Here is a 17,319-nt window from a genome sequence, read left to right on the forward strand (position 1 = left end):
GGATTTCTTTGAGGTACTGTGGGGGTGGCCTTTTGGGGCACTAAGTGTGTGAGCGCACATACAGTGGGTTGGAAAAGTATTCGGCCCCCTTGAAGTTTTCCACATTTTGTCATATTACTGCCACAAACATGAATCAATTTTATTGGAATTCCACATGAAAGACCAACAGAAAGTGGTGTACACATGAGAAGTGAAACGAAAATCATACATGATTTCAATTTTTTTTTTACAAATAAATAACTGCAAAGTGATTTGTGCATACTTATTCGGCCCCCTTTGATCTGAGTGCAGTCAGTTGCCTATAGACATTGCCTGATGAGTGCTAATGACTAAATAGAGTGCACCTGTGTGTAATCTAATGTCAGTACAAATACAGCTGCTCTCTGAGGGCCTCGGAGGTTGTCTAAGAGAATATTGGGAGCAACAACACCGTGAAGTCCAAAGAACACACAAGACAGGTCAGGGATCAAGGTTTTGAGAAATTTAAAGCAGGCTAAAGGTCCGTACACACGCCGGACTGGAGGCAACGACGGGTCCATCGTCACCTGCCGCTGGGTGGGCGTTCCAAGGACAGTCCGGCGTGTGTACGCACTGCCGGCGGACTGATACGGCTGAAACAGCCGTATCAGTCCGCCGACAGTGCGTACACACGCCGGACTGTCCTTGGAACGCCCACCCAGCGGGAGGTGACGACGGACCCGTCGTTGCCTCCAGTCCGGCGGGTGTACAGACCTTTAGGCTACAAAAAGATTTCCAAAGCCTTGAACATCCCATGGAGCACTGTTCAAGCGATCATTCAGAAATGGAAGGAGTATGGCACAACTGTAAACCTACCAAGACAAGGCCATCCACCTAAACTCACAGGCCGAACGAGGAGAGCGCTGATCAGAAATGCAGTCAAGAGGCCCATGGTGACTCTGGACGAGCTGCAGAGATCTACAGCTCAGGTGGGAGACTCTGTCCATGGGACAACTATTAGTCATGCACTGTACAAAGTTGGCCTTTATGGAAGAGTGGCAAGAAGAAAGGCATTGTTAACAGAAAGCATAAGAAGTCCCGTTTGCAGTTTGCCACAAGCCATGTGGGGGACACGGCAACCATGTGGAAGAAGGTGCTCTGGTCAGATGAGACTAAAATGGAACTTTTTGGCCAAAATGCAAAACGCTATGTGTGAAGGAAAACTAACACTGCACATCACTCTGAACACACCATCCCCACTGTCAAATATGGTGGTGGCAGCATCATGTTCGTAGGGTGCATCTCTTCAGCAGGGACAGGGAGGCTGGTCTGAGTTGATGGGAAGATGGATGGAGCCAAATACAGGGCAAACTTGGAAGAAAACCTCTTGGAGACTGCAAAAGACTTGAGACTGGGGTGGAGGTTCACCTTCCAGCAGGACAATGACCCTAAACATAAAGCCAGGGCAACAATGGAATGGTTTAAAACAAAACATATCTATGTGTTAGAATAGCCCAGACAAAGTCCAGATCTAAATCCAATCGAGAATATGTGGCAAGATCCGAAAACTGCTGTTCACAAACGCTGTCCATCTAATCTGACTGAGCTGGAGCTGTTTTGCAAAGAAGAATGGGCAAGGATTTCAGTCTCTAGATGTGCAAAGCTGGTAGAGACATACCCTAAAAGACTGGCAGCTGTAATTGCAGCAAAAGGTGGTTCTACAAAGTATTGACTCAGGGGGCCGAATAATTACGCACACCTCCCTTTGCAGTTATTTATTTGTAAAAAATGTTTGGAATGATGTATGATTTTCGATCCACTTCTCACATGTACACCACTTTGTATTGGTCTTTCACGTGGAATTCCAATTAAATTGATGCAGGTTTGTGGCAGTAATGTGACAAAATGTGGAAAACTTCAAGGTGGCCGAATACTTTTGCAAGCCACTGTATACATTGTATTTTGATGAATTCATATAATTCACCTGATTGAATTGGCTAGCAGGAATTTGGCCATTAATGGACCCAATCATTTCCAGTTCAGACTTTACAACTGAAATTTTGCAATGCGATTTCTTAGCGATTGCACTTTGCAATTTTGTTTGGACTACGAGAAATGCATCCCAATTGCTCAAAAAACACTGCATGCAGCACATTTATCGCAATGCTGCAATGTGAATACTTGCATTGAAATACATTTACACGGAGGTTTGCTGCTCACCAGCGATCAGCAAAGCACTGAAAACCCCCCAGTGTGAATTAGCTCCTACATACAGGGAGAAGGACAAAAGCATGGAACGGAAAAGTACCCTTGAACCGGGTTGTGAACAATATACATTTTATACTGCTTTATTTGTGGTGCTGTGACACGTCACAGCACCATCTTCCCCCTAGAGCATCCTGTGTCCCTGTTCTACAGAATCACAAAAAATGCAATCGCCTAGCATATTTATTCTCATTTCAGTAAATGAAAACGGCATCGCAATAGCTGGGAAAATGCTACATGCAGCATGTCTGCGTTCTGTGAAAATTGAAATCGCACTGCAAACTGCAGTGTTGTCATAGGATTACATGTGTCATAGCATCGGTGATCAGCAAAGTACCAAATGCTGAGCAAGTGTGAACGGCCCTTTTTCACTTGCAATCGCATTCACAAATGCCAGTGATTATTCATTAATTTTGTTATGTGATTGCGATTTTTCATTTGCATAGTATTATCCCTATTAAAATCGCTCCAGAAAGCGATTGCGATTTACAAATCGAATCACTATAGTGGAAAAAAACTTCTCATGATTTCTATGATAAAATAGCAACCCTAGCGATTTAAAAATCACTAGTTATTTGCGATTTAGCTGTGCAGTGGAAAAGGGCCCTAAATTATAAATGATTATAAAACAAGTCAGAAAAAAAGAAAGTACAACAAAAGCAAGAGAACTAGAAATCCCCCTTAATATGATATTACATACTAGCAAATGAGCAAAATACAAACACGATGTCAAGAAAATACAAAAAATCTTTATTATGAAGCCAACTACAAGATTAAGAACAATTAAAAGCAAGGCAGCCAGACCTGGGCCATAAGCCCCTAATAATATGATAATGTATATAAACCCTGCATGTGAAAAAATATTATTGATGCATATGGCTCACTCAGGAGTCTCTGCGAAAAATTATATGAACCAGTGCCACCAAGGGTGCTAAATATATAAACGTGGAACTGTATCGCAGAAAGAATCCCCAGAGGGCCACATACATACACATATATAATATATATTATATATATTCTCAATTAGCAGCTGCCACTAATAAATATAAGGGGCAAGTGCAAATAAGCAACAATACAATTGGATAACAATATAAATAGATAGTAAGAGGAATCAATAGTCCAATGGAGGTGAGGTAGAAAAAGCTGAGATAGATCAGTGAGAAGTACAAACAACTGTAGATGAGAAGAGGGAATATATCCCAAAAGGTGCACGCAGTGAATGATGTGCAAAAGAATGATAGCAGCAAGAAAAGGAGAATAGCAGCGCAGGGCTCACCTAATGTAATCAAATAGAAGGAGGGCGTAGGCAGCGCCCGAGCAGCCAGCCCTGTGACCTTCTATTTGATTACATTAGGTGAGCCCTGCGCTGCTATTCTCCTTTTCTTGCTGCTATCATTCTTTTGCACATCATTGAGGCTGCATTTCCACTTGTGCGGTGCGAATCGCCGCGGTAAAAATTCGCATGCGGATGCGAATTTCGCATGGATGACGATGTAAGCGAATTTAACCATAGCAGTGCTGGTGTGCTTTTCCATTGTTTCTATGCGAAAATTCGCATACTCAAACCTTTTCCATTGTTTGAGTATGCGAAAATTTGCATACTTAAACCTCATGCGAATTTCCTATTACATACATTGTGTGATATGCGAATTCTGATGGCTCTGCCATGCGAATTTTTTCTGCACAGAAAAACGCAAAGGAATCCTGACAAAGTGGAAACAGTCCCATTCACTTGTATTGCTATGCGAATTTGAGATAGTGGAAATGGGCCCTCACTGCGTGCACCTTTTGGGATATATTCCCTCTTCTCATCTACAGTTGTTTGTACTTCTCACTGATCTATCTCAGCTTTTTCTACCTCACCTCCATTGGACTATTGATTCCTCTTACTATCTATTTATATTGTTATCCATTTGTATAGTTGCTTATTTGCACTTGCACCTTATATTTATTAGTGGCAGCTACTAATTGAGAATATATATAATGTGGCCCTCTAGGGATTCTCTCTGCGATACAGTTCCACTTTTATATATTTAGCACCCTTGGTGGCACTGGTTCATATAATTTTTCGCAGAGACTCCTGAGTGAGCCATATGCATCAATAATATTTTTTCACATACAGGGTTTATATACATTATCATATTATTAGGGGCTTATGGCCCAGGTCTGGCTGCCTTGCTTTTAATTGTTCTTAATCTTGTAGTTGGCTTCATAATTAAGTTTTTTTGTATTTTCCTGACATCGTGTTTGTATTTTGTAGTATATAATATCATATTAAGGGGGATTTCTAGTTTTCTTGCTTTTGTTGTAGTATATTGTTTTGGGTCGGTGACCTATTACCAACACCCCCCCCCCCCCCCCCCCCCCCCCGATTATGGCAAATGGCAATCAGAGGTACATTAATTACCCTATGATGCTTGCTCGTTTCCTTTGGTGTTGAAAAAAGAAAAAACAGAAAGAATGGAGAATGGTTAGCTCCTAAGTAAAATGGATTCATATCTGTGCATACATAATTAAGTACTTTGTCATTGTGGTGGCACAATCCAGCGCCTGTCTGGAATCAGTGAGTAGCGCTGCCATGCCATCAGGCTATCGGCACAGTGGACGGATTGGTGGCGCCTCAGGACGTAAACGCATCACGCATGATGATCAGCGCTGTGGTGACACTGCGGGTTTCCCCTCCATTCATCCATCCATAATAATGTGAACATACTTACACAAGGTGGCGTCATACGGAAGTAGAGGGAAGGCGGCGAGGATCGGGACGGCTCTGCTGTGTCACAGAAGGGGAGGAGCGCCTGTTAGAGGGGAGCGGCTCTGACATCTTCCGGGGTGACGAAGGTACAGTCAGTCAGTGGGTAGCAGTGTGTTCCTCCTGTGTGGCGACTACCTAGACTGAGCAGAGCGACTATCTAGCAGCAGCAGCAGCAGCAGCAGCAGCAGCAGCAGCAGCAGCCATGGCCTATTACCAGACCCGTCCCGGGGGATTTCCCGACCAGAACTTCCTCCTCAACGTCTTCCAAAGGTGAGCGTCGCTCTGCGGCTGTCCTGCGGTATCTGCACTGCTGCTGGTTACACACCGCCAGCCGCCCTGAGGAGGAGCCCGCCGGGGTTACTAGGAGGCGACACACTGTGAGGTGTCACTGCTGCGTTGTGTGGAATGCCTCAGTTGCTCATAGCAACCTATCGCATTCATATCAGTTTGATGTATGATGGTGAATGTGACTAAATTGCCATAAGGAACAAGAACAGTTTTTTGGTCTTAAAAGAAATAATTTTTCATTATTAGCCCCTGTGTTTATGAAAAGGTTTTCTAATAATCAGGTTGTTAACTGTAAGCCATTTGCACCTGCCTTCAGTATCGGTTGGCTTGGGGCCTTTTCACACTGATGAGAGCGAAATGCAGCATAGCTGAAAAGTTGTGCCACGCTTTACCACAGTGAGGCATGCAGTACAATGAAAGTATGCTTTGCTGTCAGGGTCTTTTTACACTTTAACCATTTCAGCCCATGGGATTTTTCACCTTATGCATCAGAGCAATTTTCACCTCCCATTAATTCGCTAATAACTTTATCACTACTTATCACAATTTATTGATCTATATCTTTTTTTTCTGCCACTAATTAGGTTTTCTTTGGGTGGTACATTTTTCTAAGAACTATTTTTTTTTATAAATGCATTTTAACAGGATTAATAAGAAAAAATGGAAAAAAATTCATTATTTCTCAATTTTTGACCATTATAGCTGTAAAATACTCCACGCTACCATAATTAAAACCTAGGTATTTTATTTGCCCGTTTGTCTCGGTTATGACACCATTTAAATTTTGTCCCAATCACAATGTATGGCGCCAATATTTTATTTGGAAATAAAGGTGCATTTTTTCCGTTTTGCGTCCATCACTATTTACAAGCTTATAATTAAAAAAAAATGTTTGTAGTATACCCCCTTCAGATGCGTATTTAAAAAGTTCAGACCCTTAGGTAACTATTTGTCTTTTTTTTTTTTTTATTCCATTAAAAATTTTATTTGGGTAATATGTTGGTGTGGGAAATAAACAGTTAATTTTTAATGTTGTTATATGTGTAAATTAAAATGTAAAAAATATGTAGATGTAGTTTTACTATTTGACCACAAGATGGCCACCTTGAGTTTTTTTTTTTTCCCGCCTTGTGCTTCTCGCTAACTGGAAGCACAAGGGGGACGCGGAAAATTTTACGTGCAAAAAGACTGAAGCCTCTTGTAAGAGCGCTTCGGTTTTTCTGCTGGGGACATGGATCGATGATCGGGAACCATGTTCCCGTTCACTGATTCCAGGGCTACCGGGGGACAGCACGGGGGCGCGTGAGCGTGCCAAAGCGCGGCACCGCAGCAGAGCAGCCGCCCGGACGTGAGCTTCACGTCCGGGAGGCAGAAATTGTTAATCAGATGGTACACGTATTTTTTCCTTCTTCTACATAGTAGTGCAATAGGAAAAATCTTTCAGTTAAAATGCATATAGTGTGAACTGTGACGTAGGAAAACATGGGCATTACTTAGAAAATCATTTGTCCTTTCATTTATAATTGAGAGCAACTGATTAACCACCCTGGCGTTCTGATTAAATCGCCAGGGTGGCTGCGGGAGGGTTTTTTTTAAATAAAAAAAAAACTATTTCATGCAGCCAACTGAAAGTTGGCTGCATGAAAGCCCACTAGAGGGCGCTCCGGAGGCGATCTTCCGATCGCCTCCGGCGCCCAGAATAAACAAGGAAGGCCGCAATGAGCGGCCTTCCTTGTTTTGCTTATATCGTCGCCATAGCGACGAGCGGAGTGACGTCATCGACGTCAGCCGACGTCCTGACGTCAGCCGCCTCCGATCCAGCCCTTAGCGCTGGCCGGAACTTTTTGTTCCGGCTACACTGGGCTCAGGCGGCTGGGGGGACCCTCTTTCGCCGCTGCTCGCGGCGGATCGCCGCAGAGCGGCGGCGATCAGGCAGCACACGCGGCTGGCAAAGTGCCGGCTGCGTGTGCTGCTTTTTATTTGATGAAAATCGGCCCAGCAGGGCCTGAGCGGCGACCTCCGGCGGTGTTGGACGAGCTGAGCTCGTCCAGACCGCTCAGGTGGTTAAGGCCCGGTTCACATTGCATTTTTGAGCCAAAAGGATCCGTTGAGCGGATCTGGTCTCCGCTTCACCGGATCCGGATGGTTCTGTCCGCGGCCCGGTTCACATAGTGAAAATGGATCTGATTAATGATTGATCAGATACGTTTTCACTCAGCAATACATACCTAATCTTCCGTAGCAGCCGACGGTAGAGGCTTCCTCTTCTTCCGCTGTGACTACACAGCACGTCATGTGACTCGTCACATGACTTCTAAGTAGTCTCATGACGTCGAAGAAGACGGAAGCCTCTATCGCCAGCTGCTATGGAAGATTAGGTATGTATAAACCCTCCCTCACCCTCCCGTTGCTCAGGTTCGCGTCTGCCCATGCCCCCTTCCCCTGTGGAACGGTCCGTTTCTTCACTAGGGTGAAGAAACGTTCCGTTTTACATTGCCCCAATGCTGCTGCATTTTTTTTGTCCGCCAGATCCGTTCCGCTAAGTAGAGCGGTCTGGAAAATTTTGGGGCAGCAATTTTTAGGTCCGGGTACCGAAATGTACAGAACATATCGGTACCAACGAACGCATGTGAATGGATCCATAGGTTAACATTGGATCCTTTCACATGCGTTCCGTTTGTACAGTATACGTTCCGATCCAGAAAAAAACGCTAATATGAACCGGGCCTAAGTGTAAACGGTGCCTCACTGTAAACATGCGTTGCTGTGCTGAAACCTGCTGTGCTGCACTTGATGTGAAAGCCCCATAGGAATTGTATTGCATCATGATCTGATGATATTGTCCATTGCTATGTAACGGACTTGGTGTGAAAGGGCCCTGAGACGAACTGTTGAAATCTGCCCAGCAGCATTCTAGTGTCCTCAGGCCTTTACCTTTCACTTGTACGCATTCTGCCCATCCAGAAAAATGTGCACTGCTGCATTAAAGTGCATGCACCCATCTAATCTTGACTTCCAAATGTTTCCACTTCCATGTAACAGATTTTAATCTGTAGAAGTATTTTAAAAATCTATTGGCCTTCATACTACATGGGAGTGGTAAAATTGGCCAATTAACCTCCTTGGCGGTATGGACGACTATATACGTCCATCACCGCCGGAGGTCGCCGCTCAGGCCCTGCTGGGCCGATTTCTGTGAAATAAAAAGCAGCACACGCAGCCGGCACTTTGCCAGCCGCGTGTGCTGCCTGATCGCCGCCGCTCTGCGGCGAAAGAGGGTCCCCCCCAGCCGCCCGAGCCCTGCGCAGCCGGAACAAAAGTTCCGGCCAGCGCTAAGGGCTGGATCGGAGGCGGCTGACGTCCATGACGTCACTCCGCTCGTCGCTATGGCGACGATGTAAGCAAAACAAGGAAGGCTGCTCATTGCGGCCTTCCTTGTTTATTCTGGGCACCGGAGGCGATCGGAAGAACGCCTCCGGAGCGCCCTCTAGTGGGCTTTCATGCAGCCAACTTTCAGTTGGCTGCATGAAACAGTTTTTTTTTTTTATTTAAAAAAAACCCTCCCGCAGCCTCCCTGGCGCTGACGTCATCGGACGTCCTCCGGGCCTGCGCAGTAAAGCCCGAAGGACGTCCGATGACGTCAGCGCGCCGCCGTGAGGCGCATTTTGGAACGCGGAAGGAGCCCGACCTGGCCGCCGGCCTGGCCAGGTCGGGTCGCCACCACCGGAGACCACCGGCAGCCTGCGGAGCGGCGCCGAGGGCACCTCCTGCCTGCCACGGGCTGGAGGAAGCCCCAGGTAAGTGGATGCGGATTTTTATTTTTTTTAAACAGTCCCTGAACCTTCCCTTTAACCAAGGTAAAATGAAAGTCCATAGACTCTCATTTCACCTTTCACACCCGACGCTACGTTCCGGTGCGTTGCAGTTCGACGCACCCGGGAGCGTCGATCCGCCGGGAGCAGGCGGTTTCCGTCGGGTTTAATTAATAGCTACCGCCACTGATTGCGTTGCATCGCATATTCCCGACGACACACTGCAGGGCATATAACGTGTGCAGGAAACGGCTCCTGCACGCGTTGATAGATGTGAAAGAGGCCTTAGTGGATGCTTTAGGCCTCCTTTCCACGGACTGTTGAGCTGTGTGCTCAGCAAGCAGTTACCAGGCAGAAGTAAGCAGTTATCATGCATCAGCAGTTGAGAGAGTTTGAGAGGCATTTCACTGCATATCAACAGTTTGTGGAAAGGAGGCCTTAGAGTGGGAGACTCTCCAGTGGGAATACAGCGAATTGAGTGAGCTACCATCTCTGATTTGTCTGCCATGTTGTGAACCGACCCTCATCAGGTTTTAACCCCCCTGGCATATAATCATGAATTATTAGCATCTTTAGTGACAGCTGTACATGAGACAGGAATTAGGTGGAATTGTCCCAGTTAGTGCCAAGAACAAAATAAAAACCCTGCAGCTTTTTTTTATGCATTTAATAGATCATTATCATTTTATGATGCATAAACCATTTTGTACAAAATAAAGCTTCTGTAAAATACCTCTTGCACCAATCCACCATTCGATTTCTTGACAAAAAATATTTCATTCAAGTACCTGGTAAGGAGCCCCTACATTTTTGCTACAAACATAACCCGATCTCTAATCTTAGAAGAAAGCGAATGGCAACCAGAATAGCTCGATCATGCCCAGGGCTGCACAGTGAATAAAAACAAATCATCCGACACCAACTTCTCAGTTTATGAAACCTCCAACTGCACGTTCCCAAAATTGCTCCGACGCCTCCACTCTGGAGGCCCTGCAATAGCAAAAGCACTCTGCAATAGCACCTTGCAGGGCTATAAAGGAGGTACAAAAATCACGTGACTTCTCAGTTTATGAAACCTCTGACTCCAGGTACCCAAACATTACTCTGACTCCACAGCCCTGATCATGCCAAACAAAACTGCAGCAGTCCATTGCAGTAGCCTGTTATAGTCTTTAGCAGGGTTTCTTCAGGTCACTTCTGCATCCAGAATGCAGAGCTGTGGAGTCGGTACAAAAATCCTCCGACTCCTCAGTTTAGGATTCCAGCGACTCCTCGACTCAGACTCCTCTAATTTGCATATTACAATCTTGTTGATTGAAAGTATCTAACATGAAATTCGTCTCTTAACTGCCAACGCTTAGGAATTTTAAAAGACAACTGAAGTGAGAACGCTATGGAGACTGCCATATTTATTCCCTTTATTCATAGACTAAAACTAGTCCTTGGTAAGAGTACTTGTAAAAGGTACAGACCTGAACAAAGAACATCTATCAGGGCCTAGGCAATGTAACTGTGGGTACATGTAAGAGTGATGTGCAGGTACTCTGCAGGGGACTAAGGGGATTCTTCCTCTATTACACATTCTTCATGCACACTCTGAACCAGGTTTATGGGTGATAGACTACACCTCTGTGTTCAATGTGCACAACATTCTCAGTGGATTCCCTGAAGCTCTGTGGAGAGTGCAAATGTAGAGTATAGTACTACTGTGTAACAAAGTAAACCTGAGACAGATGAAATTAAAGTTTTATACATACCTGGGGCTTCCTCCAGCCCCCTTCAGGCTAATCAGTCGCTCACTGTTCTCCTCCGCCACCTGGATCTTCTGCTATGAGTCCAGGTACTTGAGCCAGTCTGGTGTAGTGCGCATGCACACACTCCGCTGCCGGGAGCGTACTACACCTGCGCAGCACTATTGCGCAGGTGCAGAACGCTCCTGGCTGTGGAAGCGGCATGCGGCCGGACTGCGCTGACTGGCTGAATTACCAGGACTCGTAGCAGAAGATCCAGGTGGTGGAGGTGGACAGTGAGGGACTGATTAGCCTGAAGGGGGCTGGAAGAAGCCCCAGGTATGTATAAAACTTTTCTTTTCATCCTTCTCGGGTACCATTTAATTCGTAGTCACCAAACCAAATTTTAACAACATATCAAATTATTTGATTTCATGAGCAAAGAGAGTGTGTACATTTGCATAAATCAGAATCAACGCAGAATTATTTCCATCCCATTGACCATCTCTATTAGTGACACGGCTACACATCAGGCTTTATACTTACAGCATGTTATTTAGTGTATATGTTACGGCCAGAACCCGAAGTGTGGCCACTTCTAGTTCTGGCCGGCCACTTCGGGTTCTGGCCGGCCAATGCGCGAAGTGGCCGCAGCGCAGCGGCCAATGTTAGAAATGGAATGTTTCCTTTTAATATGAATGTAGTTTTCCTGGCCGTATGTAGCAAAAAAAAAAACAGTTTGTTCATTGAATGAAATGAAGCCGCCCGGCTTCTGCTCCGCCTCCTCTCCTCCGCCCCTGCCTCTCTCTCTCTCTCTCTCTCTCTCTCTCTATCTCTATCTCTCTCTCTCTCTCTCTCTCTCTCTCTCTCTCTCTCTCTCTCTCTCTCTTCTTCGGGCAGCCGGCGGGGACACGCGTGTCCCCGAGAGTCGTTCGTGGCGCCAGGAAAGCAGAGCGGGGAGGCTGCAGACATTGCTTCTGCCAGCCCCCGCTCTGCAGGGACGAACGACAGGATTGCCTGCCGCTACGAACGACTCTGGAGGGGACACGCATGTCCCCCGCTGCCAGTGTCGGGGAGAAGAGAGAGAGAGAGAGAGAGGCAGGGGCGGAGGAGAGGAGGCGGAGCAGAAGCCGGGCGGCTTCATTTCATTCAATGAACGAACTGTTTTTTGCTACATTTGGCCAGAGACGGCCAGGAAAACTTCATTCATATTAAAAGGAAACATTCCATTTCTAACATTGGCCGCTGCGCTGCGGCCACTTCGCGCATTGGCCGGCCAGAACCCGAAGTGGCCGGCCAGAACTAGAAGTGGCCACACTTCGGGTTCTGGCCGTAACATATATAAGAGATTCCTGTGTACACATCATATATACAGTCACAATCAGATGTGTATATTTGACTTTAAAAATACGGGAACTGCTTTATTGAAGCAGCACAAGTAACTAATTTTGATTGGTTTATTTCATTTTTGTGGACTAAGCACAACTATTACTGTATGTATTTATTATTTATGATGACTATTATCTGAGAAATAGAACATTTTATCATATTTTCTATATTAATTACAGTTTAAATTCATTAGGAGTCGGAACATTTTTTCCCGACTCCAGGCACCCAAAATTGCCCCGACTCCGACTCCACAGCCCTGCCAGAATGCGCATGTAGTGGAAATGGGCACTAACAGGGTTTCTTCAGGTCACTTGTTCAGAGTTTTTTAGATTAGGCTTTCCACTCCAGGAGCAAAGATATTATGAAATTGCGCTCATTCTCAGCTTCTTTTGCATATTTAGTCTCTTATCACTGTATAAATCCTCATTATGCTGTCTAACAGTTGTGAGGACGAAAGTACAAGCACAGTTAGAATATTCTTCTTCCATCATAGATCTGAATATGCGTTTTTTTGCTTGCTGTCAACTGTCTGGTATCACCCTTGGTGTAAGGGTCTTTTTCCACCGGTTGCAATGTCCACTTCTAAAACAGACGTGGCACCTGTGCAGTAGGATTCGGATGCAATAAACTACTACCCACACATTTTATTTTGTTTGTTCGCTGCAGGAGATTAGGATGCAGCTTATTGATTTCAATTCTGCATCCAAAATTGCGGCTAGTGGAAATAGGCCTTAACCTCCCTAGCGGTATGGACAGAAATGTCCGTTCAAAAAAACATGCTGTGAACAGTATAAACATGCATACACATCAATACTCTCCTGCACTGTATACTAGACCCTTGCTTGACACATTTTGGCAAGTTACAGGAAAAAAAAAGTTTTAAAAATAAATTTTATCACTGTTTGCACAGAAATCCTGGGGAAATTGAACGCTGGGTAGGTTTAAAGGGGAACTTCAGCCTAAACAAACATACTGTCATTAAGTTACATTAGTTAATTAGAATAGATAGGTAATATAATCTCTTACCCACCCCGTTTTAAAAGAACAGGCAAATGTTTGTGATTCATGGGGGCTGCCATCTTTGTCATGGTGGCAGCCATCTTTTTGGTTGAAAGGAGGTGACAGGGAGCAGGAGACACCGTTCCAACTGTCCTGTGTCCTGATTACCCCTCCCAGCTGCACACGTTAGGCTTCAAATGTCAAATTCAAAATGTAAGAAAAAATTGCACCAAAACAGCAGAACGAGAACAACAAAATCAGAAATCCCATCATGCTTTGCACAGCATTAGGGGAAAAATGCCCGGGCAGTTTTTTTTCTGTTTAGCTAAAATTGAGGCTTGTATAAGAGAAAAAAAGTTCTAATGCTGTGAAACTGTTAAACACCAGGCCTTTCCAGTGCTGCTGAGTCGATTTTTAGTCTGGAGGTTCATTTTAAGTTGGGATGCTATTATGTTACTAGCTACAAGAATCCACAAAACAAACAGCTGAAATACTGTTCTCCTCAGAAAATTATATTATCGGGATGGGGTGGTGAGCAGTAGGGAAGGTTAGTTAGATACAGGATTATGCAAATTTGTGCAGCTTGAAAAAAGGACCAACCGAATTCTACCTTGGCAGGATTTGACTACTTTAATTTTCAAGCTTCATAAATTTGCATAATTCTGCATCAACTCAGAATTATTTGAATCTCATTAACCATCCATAGTCAGTAGTAGGCATTGCAAACCATTTAGGCCTCTTTTCCACGGACTGTTGATAGGCAGTGAAATGCCTCTAAAACTCTTACAACTGCTCACTGCTGCCTGGTAACTGCTTGCTTTACACACAGCTCAACATTCCGTGGAAAAGAGGCCTTAGAGGGAGACTTTCCATAGTTTTTGAGAGAAAATGTAATGCACTTGTCCCCAGTGGTATCACTCTGCGATCGCATTTGCATATTTGTCTTTACATACCCGCTTTTTTGTTTTGCATCAAATAACTCAGAATTAATAAGCGCGTGTGAAAGGGAACCTGAAGCAAATAAAATTTAAAATAAACACAACGTAGCTGCAAATAAATATTATGGTTCTTTTCCGTTAGCTGGGCGCATCCACTAGGTGGCGATAAAACTGAGCTAAGTAATGTAGAATGTAATCTCACTCGCTGGCAGCAGAGTTACATCTTTCCCTACTATCCATGGCGGCCTGGAGGGGGAATAGTAATTAACGCGGCAGGGATTTTGCAGGCCGAGGGAGATTACATTCTACTTCACTTAGCTCAGTTGCGCCCGAAACTCCCCCAGCACTGTTTAACGCTGAAGTTTTATCGCCACCTAGAGGATGCGCCCGGCTATTGGAAAAGTACCAATATTACATACTAACCTCACCATCAGTTCTTCTCAGAAGTTCACCAGTTTCTTCTTATAGCGATCCCTTCCAGTTCTGACAATATTTTGTCAGCACTGAAATATACCAGTTGCTGTCAGTTATATATCAGCAGCTGTCAGTTACAACTGAATGTGCAAGGTAATGTCCATGTTTCCCTATGGCTCAAGTGGGTGATATTACAGTTTAAAAGTGTGCTGAACAGGAAGCTGTTATAGGGTAATGGCTATTTTTAAAATGGAGGACAGAGAATTCCATTGATCACAGTGGTAAATGGGACCCAGGAGAAAAAATATCAATGGTCTCTCCACTCATGAGAATGGAATGCTATTGTATATAAAACAAAAATTAAAGTCTTTATAGGCAGCAGTAATACAGGATTTTCTTAGGCCCCATTCACATCTAAAATCGCAAAACGCTAGCGATTACTGCTAGCGTTTTGAGGGAGTGATTTTTCTGCGATTTAACACAGAAAAATCACTGGACAAAGTAGCGTTTTGGGAGCGATCGTGATTAGCGGTTCTATACATGCTAATTGCAATCGCTCCAGAATCGCCGCCAAAACGCTGCAGGTAATGCGTTTGCGATAATCATAAACGCCCGCAATCGCAGCATTGAGAACACCGCCATAGAGTTTATTTTTATTTTTTTATAGAACTAGGGGTTTTAAAAACCACTAGCGGTTTGCAGGGATCACGCGATTCCCGCTTAGATGTGAACGGAGCCTTATTCTGTTTTGTAAATCTGAACTGCAGTTTCAAAATGCAGTCAACCAGGGTACTGGGTTTTCTTGAATGCTTGCAGTGAAGAGGCTGTTCCTGTGAATATGTGCGTGAGGAGAGACATCTCTGGTGTTTTATTAGCCAGATCATTGTTCCAGTCTGGGAATATTTAAAGGGTACCAGAACCGAAAAAATTATAGCTGCAGTGTGTGGGGGGTTAAAAGTACATACCATCCGCTCCTCCTGCCCCCCTCCGTCTGCCGCCGTTAGTCTAATATACATGCCGGTGACTTGCTTGACCTTTCACCCGGACATACTGCGCCCTGTGTGCGCAGTATGTCCTCCCCTCTTCACTTCTGGCCGGCGCATAGCGAGCGGCTCAGAAGCACGCTGATCCCTCTGTCTCCTCTGGGCTGCGTGTGCGCTCCACTACACCAAAGCTGCATGAGATTTGCTACGTTCAGGGCTTGTTCACAAGAGCTTTTCTGAGCGCTTTGTGATTTTAAAAGCTCATACTAATATAAATTATATCCTATGTGTGTATTCACACTAGAGTGATGTGATTTAAAAAAAAAATCCCCCATAGAATTGCATTTTCAAGAGCTTTTCAAAATCACTAGCGCTTAAAAAGCTTTTGTAATGTGAACAAGCCCTCACAGTGGTGTGTTGCATTGGACAATATAATTATATTGGACAATATAATTGCATTGCGTTAGCTATCGCAATGCAATTGTATTGTAATGGTGCATTCACATTGGCATGTTAGAAGTGTGTGTGAGGGGGAACGCTTTGCTATGATGCAGTGCATGCAGTGCTTTACTGCATAATGAGCATGTTAACAGTTGAAGTATAGAATACTTTGCATGCTCTTTGTATACTTTCTGCGTCGCACTGCATGTGTAAGGCACGATGCAACTTTTCCCCTCCCTTGCAATTCCGCTTTTACAGGATATGTATTGCAAGGTATCACTCTAACGTAGCCTTATGCTCGGTTCCTGCTTATGAATAAAAATTAAACCTAAACAGATGTACTTTCTGCACAAGTGTAAAAATGTACCAGGGTCTCAACTTGTCACATTTTAAACGCTGGTATTTACGCCCCTGGAAACTTCACTTAAAAACCAGAGGTGTAGATATGCATACTCCTTTATTTGCCTCACCAATCGCCACTTCCGTTCCGTGATCGGTGAGTGGGAACAACTTGTTCCCAACCCAGTCACAGTGCCTGTGGTGAATGAAAGCCTGCATCAGCAAGATGAACTCTTGAACTCTTTACTCTGGGTCTGAGAAGTGCTATCGCTGCGCTGGTGTGCAGGTGGACTATATGCCCCTATGGGGAGCCTAAGCAATTAAAATTACATCCAAGATGAGTTATCATCTGACAGTCAGATCAAGTATGCATGGGCACCATGTCAGTTTGCATGTGTTGTATGCGTGTTTGCCAGCTTAGATTAGACATAAATGCTAGGTTAGTGTTGAGGCATATCACTGGTGACACACAGTTACTTCTGCAATTTTTTTTTAAAGATTTTCTGCTGATTTTTGCATGCAATTAAAGTGGAATATAACCCTGCATTTCAACTTTGCTCTAAAACATTATTTACAGCATATTATATGCAACCAGCATTTTTTTTTTTTTTTACTAGACCAGCATTGGAAGGGTTACACACAGAGCTTTAAAGTTCCGTGGAGTGAAATGCTGCCGCAGCCGAAGTTTAGATAGATACATTTAAGTAAACACAATGTAACAACTTGTGTGGAATGTGACACACACTGACTGTGCAGGAGCTCCCTGACACAGAGAGAGAGTGAGTCACATTCCTCACTTGTTACATTGTGTTTACTTAAATGTATCTATCTAAACTTCGGCTGCGGCAGCATTTCTCTCCACGGAACTTTAAAGCTTTGTGTGTAACCCTTCCAATGCTGGTCTACTAAAAAAAAAAAAAAAAAAAAAAAAAAAAAAAAAAAATGCTGGTTGCATATAATATGCTGTAAATAATGTTTTAGAGCAAAGTTGAAATGCTGGGTTATATT

General features: G+C 44.3%; 2 protein-coding genes across 3 annotated transcripts in view; one reads left to right on the plus strand and one right to left on the minus strand.

The window, feature by feature from the left end:
- PIGM (phosphatidylinositol glycan anchor biosynthesis class M) overlaps positions 1 to 5,373 on the minus strand; it is a 45,770-nt gene extending 40,397 nt beyond the window's left edge. Inside the window, exon 1 of one of the 2 annotated variants that reach the window (XM_068236653.1) lies at positions 4,941 to 5,373. The gene's annotated coding sequence lies outside the window, so the exon portion shown is untranslated. Of the gene's footprint in view, positions 1 to 4,732; positions 4,913 to 4,940 lie in introns of those variants that run through there. The other variant, XM_068236654.1, reaches the window with a different exon arrangement.
- PDCD6 (programmed cell death 6) overlaps positions 4,886 to 17,319 on the plus strand; it is a 50,101-nt gene continuing 37,667 nt past the window's right edge. Inside the window, exons 1-2 of the mRNA XM_068236655.1 lie at positions 4,886 to 5,137; positions 5,171 to 5,248. Of these exons, the coding sequence (XP_068092756.1) occupies positions 5,181 to 5,248 (68 nt within the window). The 5' untranslated portion in view covers positions 4,886 to 5,137; positions 5,171 to 5,180. The remainder of the gene's footprint in view (positions 5,138 to 5,170; positions 5,249 to 17,319) is intronic.

Source organism: Hyperolius riggenbachi, chromosome 5 (genome assembly GCF_040937935.1).
Source record: "Hyperolius riggenbachi isolate aHypRig1 chromosome 5, aHypRig1.pri, whole genome shotgun sequence".
In the NCBI taxonomy this organism is placed as follows: domain Eukaryota; kingdom Metazoa; phylum Chordata; class Amphibia; order Anura; family Hyperoliidae; genus Hyperolius; species Hyperolius riggenbachi.